The sequence below is a fragment of the Corvus brachyrhynchos genome, unplaced genomic scaffold (assembly GCF_000691975.1).
Source record: "Corvus brachyrhynchos isolate BGI_N302 unplaced genomic scaffold, ASM69197v1 scaffold875, whole genome shotgun sequence".
Lineage (NCBI taxonomy): Eukaryota > Metazoa > Chordata > Aves > Passeriformes > Corvidae > Corvus > Corvus brachyrhynchos.
In genome coordinates this window covers 149,814-161,641 of record NW_008238107.1, presented here as the reverse complement: position 1 = coordinate 161,641, position 11,828 = coordinate 149,814, and the positions used below count along the sequence as shown (strand labels likewise).

General features: G+C 51.8%; 1 protein-coding gene across 1 annotated transcript; it reads right to left on the bottom strand.

The window, feature by feature from the left end:
- Nucleotides 1-6,110: 6,110 nt before the first annotated feature.
- LOC103614946 (keratin, type II cytoskeletal 6C) lies at nucleotides 6,111-10,462 on the bottom strand. The gene is given in 10 exon segments (XM_008632946.2): nucleotides 6,111-6,995; nucleotides 7,103-7,137; nucleotides 7,423-7,643; nucleotides 7,761-7,886; nucleotides 7,985-8,149; nucleotides 8,275-8,370; nucleotides 8,530-8,590; nucleotides 8,707-8,921; nucleotides 9,796-10,402; nucleotides 10,404-10,462. Coding segments are annotated over 10 exon segments (1,845 nt in total). The 5' UTR covers nucleotides 10,448-10,462; the 3' UTR covers nucleotides 6,111-6,720.
- Nucleotides 10,463-11,828: the final 1,366 nt, after the last annotated feature.

The window sequence follows — 11,828 nt, the reverse complement described above, 5'->3', positions numbered from 1 at the left end:
TCCCTGACAATAATGTGAAAGTTTATTAATTAAATTGAATATAATTTCTGAATACACTGAATTAATTTTTCTATTGCTGTTACTATTAACAGTGGTGGCAAGTGGATGAAGGAGAAGCTCATTAATTTTTTTTGCTTAATTGGCTAATGCCAAATATCATCCTCTGATCCCTGAGATCTCCGACAGGCTGATCGTGTCCCGGTGCCTCCACACACAGCTGATGCCCTCTGGCTCAGGCGGGAGGTGCTGGAATAAGGCTGAGAGAAAATCTCCAAAGGGTTTCAGGAGGAGGAGGTGGAGGACGAAAGGTACAACCTGCAGAGAAAAAAAAATTAAAATAAGGGGGAAAAAAGAGGATGAGGAGGAAACTGGGTTGAACCAGGTTAAAAGCACAGGGCGACATGAGATTTTTATCTGTGTGCACCTGTTTCTCAGCAGAAAAATGGTCAATGGAAGTGGCAGTCATGATATAAACTGATTTTTATTTCTATTAGGGCAGGATTTTGATGAGGACCTCCAGGTGACCCAGCAATCAGAGCTCTCAGGAATGGCCTCTCCAGGGGTTTGGAACCTCAGGAACCTCTTAGCTAGGCCCCCAAGGTAAAGAGGCGTCTGAGAGTGTTCAGCAGCTTCAAAAGCTATTGTGTGAGTTGAGAACGATTTTAATCACATCCTGTCCCACAGGAAGTTGAAACAGCTGGAGATAATTCTGGCAGATGTTCCAAATCTGGTAAACAAGGTGATTACCGACCTCGCAGCGAAGTGGGTCCACTGCTGCCTTCCCGGGGTAGCGTCACCAGCAGGAGGGTGACCACACCCAGTTCCACCTGGGCTGCACTCCAAGCCCATAATTAGCCCAATCAAGACGATACTTTGTGATCAATTGAGTAAATCCCTCTATTGATGGATCCGAATTGCTGTCGTTTCCTCTGCAGCAGCAGCAGCAGGAGCAGCCATGGGACAAGAAGGCAGGTGCAGAAAAAGCTGCACAAAAAGCACCAAAACTCAGATGGTTCCAGAGTAAATCTCCTGCCTGGGGAGGGAAAGGTCTGAGCATGGGCTGGGGAAGGCCAATTAAAGGGCTTTGACAGGTGTGGAATCAGGGAATATCTTGAGTTCTGGAAGGGACACACAGCGATATCAACTCCAAGTCCTGGCCTTGACTAGGAGAATCCCAAAAATTCCACCATGGGCCTGAGAGCATTGTCCAACACAGGGAGGACCTGGAGCAAGTCTGGACAAGGCCACGGAGCTGCTCCAAAGGCTGGAGCCCCTCTGGAGCCAAGCTGGGAGAGCTGGGGGTGCTCATCTGAAGAGGAGAAGGATCCAGGGAGAGCTCAGAGCCCCTTCCAGTGCCTAAAGGGGCTCCAGGAGAGCTGGAGAGGGACTGGGGACAAAGCATGGAGGGACAGGACACAGAGAATGGCTTCCTGAGGGCAGGGATGGATGGGAGATTGGGAAGGAATTGTTCCCTGGGAGGGTGGGGAGGCCCTGGAATGGATTTCCCAGAGGATGCCCCATGGAAAGCAATCCAGGTGAAGGGCTCAGCTCCTTGGCCGCCAGCCCAACCTTTACTCCAGGGGGTCACAAACACCTGCAGAGCCCCACCAAAAATGGGAGAACTCATTCAGAGAGAAGTTTTGTGGGGGAGGAGGGAGGGAGGCAGCTCCAAGGCCCCCAGGACTGGCAGGAGGTCCTTGTCCAAGGCTGACTACAGAGCACTTCCCATTTCAGCTGATTCTGGCCCCAAATCAAGCCGTGAATGGAACAGAGTCAGCAGAGAACCCCCAGTGCAGAGAGACCCACCACAAACATGGGCACAACCCACCTCTTCTCCTGTCACCTTTTTGTGATTTGATTGTCAGCTGGAGCCGTGACCTCAAACAGCGGTGGGTTTGTACCCAACCTGAAATTCCCATCTCAGTCTGACCCATAACTTATGGGAAAGTCAGTTTGTCATTGACCTGGAGAACAGTGACAGGTTCTGGTGTCAGAGCAGCACCTGGAGGTCACGGGCAGGTTCAGTTGTCAGAGCAGGACGTGGAGGACAGTGACAGATTCTGGTGCGTCAGGAGGTCTGGAGGTCACTGACAGGCTCAGATGTTTCACAGCAGAACCTGGAGAACAGTGAGTGAGGAGGGGTCTGGAGGTCACTGACAAGTTCAGGTGTGTCACAGCAGCACCTGGAGGACAGTGAGTGAGGAGGGGTTTGGAGGTCACTGACAGGTTCAGGTGTGTCACAGCAGCACCTGGAGGTCACCAGCAGATTCAGGTGTGTCAGAGAACAACACTTTCCCTCGCTCAGGCTCCAAACCTTCCAGTGACATTTTGTGACATTTTGTGGCCATGGCCACCCCCCCAGACCAGATGAGGCCTCAGGTCACGGGAGAGGTAAAATTGATTCGACTCCTGCTCCAACAGAATTGGTCAGATAATGCAGGTTTTGGGGTCGCGCCTGTAAACCCTATGGAATATCATTCCACTCCAAGGGAAGAACTAGGGAGTGCGAAAGGAGATGAAGATCAGGGAAGCACCAGCATCCCAACTGAAATGGGTGGGAGGAGGAGGAGGAGGAATGGTCTCTGTCAGCACCAGGTGTGGATGATGTAGTTGCTGTAAGTTGTGCAAATCCAGCTCTACCTGTCCGAGCTGGAGCTGAGGCAGCTCTAGAAGGAACAGGGCTGGGAGGGAGCGGGAGGCACCACATTCCCAGGCACCATCCAGGTCATGGCGCTGGGTGGGAGCAGCTGTTTTGTTCAGAGGAGCAGGGTCAGCATCCAACAGGGGCCAAGTCCAGCAGGAAAAGTGCTCAGATGTCAGCTCAATCTCTCCAAGCAAAACTGGGGTGAATATTAATTAGACGAAGGGCCCAAATTGTTCTGCACAGCTGCAGATGATGCTCTGAGACACAGATTCCTCTGGATCCCGGCACAAGTCACCCCTGGAGATTGGCAGTGGATTCATTCACAAGGAACCCAAGGCAGGTCCAAAGAGCAGGAATTTTTTTTTTTGGATTATCCAGGATTAAACATCAGGAGCCCAGCATGGAAAGCAAAGGGAAGAGCTCCCCTTAGCTAAAATTTTTTGGAAGTTGCACAGCTTTAGGTACCTTTGTCAATGTATTTGCCCACAGGAGTTTTAAACCTCCTCCCAAGCCCAGATACTCCATGCTGGTCACTGCTTCCATGAGCTGCTGACTTTGGTCTCTCTTGAGGAGCTCAGAGGGTTTTGGGTTTTCTAGTGAGTATTTAAGCTGTTTTTAAGTCAAGTTGGAGGTGAGAGAACTGGGCTGGGGGTGTTGCTGTTTGAAGTGCAGAGAAGGGACCAAAGGATGCTGATCCCCGCTTTTAACCTCCTTTAATCTCTCTGCTCCTCAATTCCCTCCCCTGATCGTCCCATCCTCAAGGCCCCAAAGGACTCCAGCTGCTCAGGGGAAGTGTGCTGGGTAAACCCCAGTCTGGAGGGTGCAGAGGGAGGTGACCTCCCAGGTGACAAACCAGTGCCTCTCATAAAAGCAAATACTTCCTGCTCCCCAGCTGGCCACCGTCATCCCCCTAGCGAGCCCAAACTAGGGAGTCTCCTCCATGTCTGCACAATGACCCACCTGGGAGAACAAACCATGGTAGCTCCCGAGGCCCTCCCACCATAAACATGATTAGTAACAATTAAAAACTCATTACAGCCCTAATTACAGCCAATAGAACACCACTTGGGGTAATTTCTCGAGGAGCTCGTAAAACACAGCACCGATTTGGTTTCTTCCCATGTTCTAAAGCAAAAGATCCTGCACAGCCCATGCCCTGACCCCAGCGCAGCAGTGACATTTCCCTGCCCTCCAACCCCCACCCGGCTCCACCCTCCTGTCGGGGAGTTCTGGAGAGTGAGTAGGTTCCCCCTGAGCCTCATTTTCTCCAGGCTGAGCCCCCCCAACTCCCTCAGCTGCTCCTCAGGACTCCTCCAGACTCTTCTTGTGCTCCAGCCCTTCCCCAGCTCTGTTCCTGGCTCTGGACATGCTCCAGCCCCTTAGTGTCTTTCCTGGCATCCCTGGATGGGACCCAGCAGCTCTCAGAGTGCCCACGGAGCGGGCGAAGGGGATCCCAACCCTTTCATCCCAGCGCGATGCACTTGAGCGATTCCCTTCAGCTCCCTTTTTCATGAGGGCAGCAGACGGGAAAGATAAACCCCAGCACTTCTTGGCTCCTCTCCAGGAAAAACTCAGGGAGCTCAGAAAAAGCCTGTGGGTTTTGGCAGGATGACGTCAGCACCTTTTTCTTCCTGGGCTTCAGCAGGCTGGAGGTCTCTGTCCTGTCTGCCACCTTCAAACCAGCTGGGTACATACCTGTCCCTGGACTCTTCCCTGAGATGGGGGAGAAGGAGATGATTTCCGACTGTCCCCTGGGATAAGGAAGAGGGCCACGACTTCTTGGTCTCTCCCATCCCAACCTATGAATTGTAGAATCAGAAATGTAACTTTTGACTCAAACAGGAGGATAAGGCACATTGCAGCCTGGTGTAAATACCAGTCAGAAGTCAGGAGGGTGAACTGGAAGGAAATTTGGGGGGAAATAAGAAAAACAGCAGGAAAGTAACACTGGTTCAAATAGAAACTGTAATTTCTTCCTTATTTTGCTCATTTAAATGACAAGGACTTGACAATATTGATATCCATTTCCATGTTTTGTCTGCACCAGATCAATCCTAGAATCATGGAATGGTTGAGTTGGAAAGGACCTTAAATCCCATCTGGTTCCACCCCTCATAACACACACACACTGCAGAGAAGTCAGGGCTGATTCACCTCTCACTCCTCCCAGAGCTACAGAAAAATCCAGTCAAGCATTAATCAAATTAATTTGGTTGCAATGCGATGTAATTTGGAGAGGGCTAGTGACTAATCTGGCAGGGCAACCTGGAGCTCTAATGGCAGGTTCTGGGCTCTGGCTTATCCTTTCACGCTGCTTTTTTTTTCTTTGTGAGTAATTTGTGTCCACTCAGAGTTGTCAGACCTTCCCACCACTCACAGACGAGGAGCTGGTGCCAGTGTAAGAGCCCAGCCAGCCAGGCAGAGGGTGCTGCTCATCCTTGTGCCAGCCCAAGGGAGGACTTATCCTCCTCACTCTGGCTCCAGCCACCCACTGCAGACTCCTCTGTGGCAGGAGGTGGAACGAGATGATCACAGGATGTGGGAGGGGATCCTAAAGCCCATCCAGTTCCACCCCTGCCATGGGCAGGGATACCTTCCATTAGACCAGGTTGCTCCAAGCCCCCACCCACCTCCAGCCAACCCAAACCTGAAATGGGAATAATGAATCCTAGTTCTCAGGGTGATGCTCAAGGAAACACCTTGACATTATTCCCACAAGGTCATCTAAATCAGCTCAAAATAGGATCATGGAATGGTTTGGGTTGGACGGGATCTCAAAGCTCATCCCATTCCACCCTCTGCTATGGGCAGGAACACCTTCCACTACCCCAGGTTGCTCCAAGCCCCATCCAGCCTGGCCTTGGACACTTCCAGGGATGGGGCAATCTCAAGGAAATCTGCTACAGTGCCTTACCACTCTCACAGGGAGGAATTCCTTCCCAGCATCCCATCTAACTCTCCACTTTTCCAGTTTGAGGCCATCACCTCTTGTCCCATCACTTCCTTTCCAAGCACCTCTCCAGCTCTCCTGGAGTCCCTTGGAAGGGGGTCCAAGGTCTCCTTTCCCTTCTCCTCTCCAGGTGAGCACCCCCAGCTCTCCCAGCCTGGCTCCAGAGGGCCTCCAGCCCTGGAGCAGCTCCGGGGCCTCCTCTGGATCTCTGCAGCTCCAGGTCCTCCTCCCTGTGCTGGGCCCCAGGGCTGGGGCAGCTCTGCAGGTGGGGTCTCACCTGAGCACAGGGGCAGAGTCCCTCCCCCCTGCCCACGCTGGGGCTCAGCCCAGGCTCGGGGGTCTCTGGGCTGGGGCAGGTCCAGCTCTCAGCCCCGGCACCCCCAGCTCCTTCTCCCAGGACTGCTCTCAGTTCTTTCCCTGTTCAGTCTGTGTTTGTCCTGGGATCACCCTGATCCAGGGCAAACCCGTGTTTCCCCTCCCCTGGGGAGCACTGAGTGATGAGACAAGACAAAAATATCTTCATCTCTCTGCAGTTTATTGGTACCGAAGGACTCTGGGGCCAGGGTGCTGGCAGGAAGCAGCAGATTCACGCGACAGAGGGGGCAACAGGGCCACACACGCTCCAGGTGGGAAGGAGAGGAGGGAAAAGGATCCATAAAACATTAAAGCTGCCAGATTACTCCACCTGGGGAAGGTGGACAACTCCAGACCCATTTCTCACTCCTAAATCTGACTACGGGACATCATGTCCTTCCTTCTGTTCATGTGGGCTCCTGACACAGCTGGAGCGGGATGCAGGGGACCAGTGCGGGGCGGGAGGGAAACACAGGCCCTAAAAAGTGACAGGAAAGAGCAGTTTTCCACAAGCTTCTCCTCAGCTGGCGCAGCAGCCCCAGGGAGCTCTGCAGTGCCGGGGACCCACAAGGGAGGTGTTTCACCCCAGAGGGGCTCAGCGAGGGCCAGGCTGGGCCAGAGGGATGTGTCTCATTTTCGATCTCACGGTGGGGAGATTTCCCCTGGAAACAGTTTGTTTCCTCCTGAATACTGATGGGGATGGAGGGGGCTGTGCCGCTGGTGGGAGGAAGAGGAAGGTGCTGCTTTTCCTGGGGGGAACAGAGGTGAGGGCTCAGTATTTGACCCCCGAGGATTTGACCGTTGTGGTGGTGACACATCTCCGCACGGAGGAGGAGCCACCCCCGGCCATGAAGTTGCCACCTGCAGAGCTGCACATCCTCCCGCTCCCAGAGGAGAAGCCACCACTGAGGATCCCTCCTCCCACACCACAGCTGCCGCCAATGATGCTCCCACTGCCAACCACGCACACTCCTCCTCCACCCAGGCCATTGCTGGCTCCAAAGCTGCCAGATCTGCCTCCGGACATGGTGGTTCTGCCCACCACAGCTGGAAGAGAGGGAGAGGCTCATTGAACATCAGGCAACATCCTGGGAATCCTCACAAAACCCAGGATAAAGGTAATTCTGCAGAGAAAACAGTGTGTGAACACTTACAGACATTCACGTTGGAGGGGTTCTCTAGGCAGAGCCTGTGTAGGGAGAGGAACATCAGTTGTTAATCTAATATGGTTGGAAGCAAAACTCCATGAAATTCCCCAAATATTCCTTTTATATCCTGTTTCATATAAGATCAGTCAAGTCCCCTGAGAAGTATTCCCCATGGGGACCACGTTTCTGTTTTGGGCTTCAAAATGTGTAGGAAAAAAGGAAAGTCATGAGATTTCAATGTTAAATGGGTTGCAAGAGATGATTAAAGATTAACCTGACCCAAGGCAGGACAGAACCACAGCCCAGCCAATGATGGGAGGTCTCACCTGTTCTCCTCTCCCTCCAGCAGCTTCCTGTACATGGCAATCTCAACGTCCAGAGCAATCTTGATGTTCAGCAGCTCCTGGTACTCCTTCAGCAGGCGAGCCAGCTCCTCCTTGTCCTTGCTCAGGGCACATTCCAGCTCTTCCAGCTTCCTCCTGGCATCTTTGAGAGCCATCTCGCCCCTCTCCTCAGCCTCAGCGATGGCTGACTGCAGATGATGGTTCTGTGGAGAAGAAATTTGGTTTCTCAATTCCCTCTGCCCACCCTCAGCTGGAGCATCCTCATGGCATAAACTGGAGGGAAAACAGGAGGAACCCGTGAGACACTGGCCAACCCCCACCTGCTTCTTCACGTTCTCGATCTCGGTTCGCAGCCTCTGGACGTTCCTGGTCAGCTCCTGGATCTCAATCTTGGTGTTGCGGAGGCTGTCCCCATGCCGGCCGGCCGTGCTCTGGAGCTCTTCATACTGGAGACATGGGGACAAAGACACCCATCAGTGACACAACTGACCAAAAACTCTGGTGTCTCCTGTGCTCCAGGTGCCTCAAACCATTCCCAGCTCACCCGGCTCTGGTACCAGGCCTCGGCCTCAGCTCTGCTGTTCTGGGCAATCTGCTCATACTGGCGCCGGACCTCCTCAATGATGCTGTCCAGGTCCAGGTGCCGGTTGTTGTCCATGGACACCACCACAGACAGGTCCCGGCTGATCGTCTGCATCTGAGACAGCTCCTGCAACCAAGACATGAGTCGGAGGCACCATCTCAAGCCTACATGCACCCGCACACCCCGGCCAACCTCAACGTTTGGCCTCCTCATTGCAATTCCATCCCCCCTGGAGAAGGGAGAGCTCCTACCTCCTCGTACATGCACCTCAGGAAGCTGATTTCATCTGTCAGAGCTCCCACCTTGGCTTCCAGCTCAACTTTGGTCATGTAGGCACAGTCCACATCCTAAAGAAAAGATCCCAGAACTGGGTCATGGCTTTCTCCCATTGCACAAGAACTCTTGGCTCTTCTTGTTGGGATCTGCCCATCTTGGAGCTTAGTCTTTCCCATGTCTTTACCTCCTGTCCCCCCACACCCCATCCGTGCCAGTGCCTCCAGACTCACCTTCTTCAGCACCACAAACTCGTTCTCAGCAGCCGTGCGACGGTTGATCTCCTCCTCATACCTGTGGTGGGGGCAGGGCAAGGTGAGACTCTCAGACCCCTGGTCACTCCACCCGCGGGGTCTCCGCACCAGCTCCACTCTCCCGGCCACTCCCTCCCCATCCGTCCCCGCACTCACTTGGTTTTGAACTCCTCCACGTACTGCCGCATGTTCTGCAGCTCCGACTCCAGCTGCCCCCGCTGCCCCAGCAGAGACTCCAGCCTCCTCCGCAGGTTCTGGATGTAATTCTCAAAGATCACATCCAGGTTCTTCCTTGGCCCCGACGGCCCTTGCTGCTGGAGCAGCTCCCACTTGGTGGAGAGCACCTTGTTCTGCTGCTCCAGGAATCGGACCTACAGCCAACAAAGGGTGTGTGAAACATTCCCCAGGGAGACACCCCACTGCTCAAACCTCCTGGGAGCTTTGGAAGGCCACGGGAATCATTCCCCAAAACCTTAACAGGACCATTGCTCCAAGGGGAAAATTCCTCCCTTTTTTCTCCTTTTTTCCCCGTTATCCTCAAATTCCTCCTCTTTTCTCCTATATTTCTGCTCTCTTTTGTTTTGTTGGTTTGGGTTTTTTTTTTTGGTTTTTTTTTTCCCGGGGGGGGGGGCTCTAGCTATTGAAATGCTTCCATTCCAATCTTGCACATTATTTCCAATACCAGTTGGGATTTTTGACATTAATTTTCAGGAGCATCAGATCCTTTTTGACCTTCCAGTGAATGAAATCCCATTAGTCTCCACATTTAAGAACATTCCTCTTATCATATTCCATATATACATGTCATATATTTGAAAACAGGGAGCACTCTTATAACTAACATTCTCCCAGTTCAGATAATTTAAAGGGAACTTACCTGCACAAACTGAAATAAGAAATGCTCAGGAAGTTTTTGAATCTCATTCCTAGATTTTAAGTTCCTTGAGAAAAAATTATCCCAGAAAAAGACTTAAAGAAACACTTCTGTCACTGAGTATATCCCCATCCCTTTGGCCCGCCTGCACTGGAGAGAAAACCAAGGAAGAATTTTCATCCACCAAACCTGGAGAAAGTTTCTCTGTGGATGCTAAATTTTGACATTTCCTCAGGAGGAAACCAGATGGAACCCAATGGAAACAATCACAGCCCCACATTGAGCTGAGAAAGACAGTATTTCCCTCTCCAGAGCACAAGGAATTTCTGCAGTTTTCCCATTCCCAAGCGAATTCAGCTCCAGCCTCTCACCTTGTCGATGAAGGAGGCAAACTGGTTATTCAGAGTCTTGATCTGCTCCTTCTCCTGGCACTTCACTTGCTGGATCTGAGGGTCAATGTCAACGTGGACTGGCCGCAGGAGGGTTGGGTCCACCTGCACTGGTTGGATGCCTCCAGGGAACCCAGGGGCCCCTCCTCCAGGGAACCCAGGGCCACCTCTGACAGGGCCACCAAAGCCGCCCATTCCTCCACCAATGACACCTCCTCCAATGCCACCAAATCCTCCTGGAAATCCTCCACCAAAGCCACCAATTCTACATCCGTAGCCACTGCCGTAAGAGCTGCCCATGGAAATCCTTGTGCTTCCCCCCAGGTTGTGCAGGCTCCGGCTGCTGAATCCTCCGCAGCGTCCGCTGCCGCCTCCAAACCCCCTGGATGTGGAGAACGAGCTGTAGCTGATCCTGCTCCGGCCACCACCTCCAAAGCCACCACCAACAGCAGAGCAGGAGCTGAATCCCCTTCTGCTCCCAACTCCGAAGCTCCTGCAGACAGACTGACGAGACATGGCTGGTTCTCTCAAAAGAGCCAAAACTGGGGAAGATTAGGAGATAGACAGAGCTGAGCTGGTGCTGAGGGCAGAGAGAAGTGCTCAGAGTCTTCTCTGGCTCCACAGCTCCAGGCATTCCCTTTTATCTACTCCTGGAGGTGGGCTGGGACAGCTTGGGCGTGAAGAGGAAACAAATTTACTGTCTTCATCAGCTTGGTGCGGTTAACAGATTTTTGCCAAATTGGTGACTCCACCCAGAAATCCGCTTCGCTGTGCAGAAGGAAAAGCAGGAGCACTGAGGCAGGTCTCCCTAAGTGGACTCCCATATCTTTATGACATCTGGAAAAATATGTTTTACAGTGATGTTGTCATGTTATTCCCTCCTCCCACTTCCCTGCCTGCTCCTAATGACTCCGCAAGTTGTCTGACTCCGGATTTTTTGCCTGACACTCCACACCAGGCAAGGATTTTGGTGAAACTCAGGTAGAATGAGGCTTTCACAATTCTCCCAAGCGCACCCTGAATCTCCTTGTTAAGCGGAAAATTCCCGATGGCTTTCCAAGTGGAAACATGCCACATCATTAACATTTAACAGAGGTCAGCATTTCTTTTTCATCCAGAAAGGAGCTGCTTAGTTCCTTTCTAAGAGCATCAAGTGGGATTTTTCCCTCCAAAATGCGTCCCACAGAGCCTGAGATAACCAGGTCCTAGGATTCTGAGCACCAGGGTAAGAGAACAAGGATGTCCAAGTCCTTACTTGTGCTTTTCCAATGACCACAGGTATTGTCAAGCCACAGAGGATGGAAAGGACGCTCCAGGCAGTAGATACTGTAATGATGACTGACAATAATGTTTAATTTCATGCAGCAGCTCCCCGGCAATGGATACAGATGCGCATATGAAGGACATCTTGAAGGTACCTTCTGAGCCTCACTGATCAAATAAATATTTTAGTTACATTTATGAATTTTATTGGTAAAAAATGCCAACATATCTTTCTTATTTCCTGAAAATCATGAATAAAAGTAAAGGGAAATACATATTTTAAAGCACTTCAGCAGTCCAACAATATCCCGTATTTAAGCTTCCCAATTGCGTGTGTTGAGTTTTCCTGTTCACACAGGAAATTTGAGCGGGTAAATGTGGTTTGAAAGCATCCCTAGGAATCAGCTGGTGGCCACAGACACAGCAAACGCTTTGGAAACCAGCCCAGGAAAACACTTCCAAAAGCCACTGGAGAAATCAGAACCATGAATGTCATTGACTGTCACTGGGATGAGGCTTCTGGAGCCACAGACTATGTGGAATGAGATGGAGGGGAGGACGTTACCGTGATGGGGATTCAACTGTTGGCCAAGATTATCCCACCCTTAGGGATTCAACAGTTGTCCAACAGTTATTTCACCACTGAAAGGTTCAACAGTTGGCCAAGGATTATCCCACCATTAATGGACTAAACAGTTGGGGAAGGGCTATCCCACCCTTGAGGGACACAAGTCATGGTTGGCCAAAGGTTG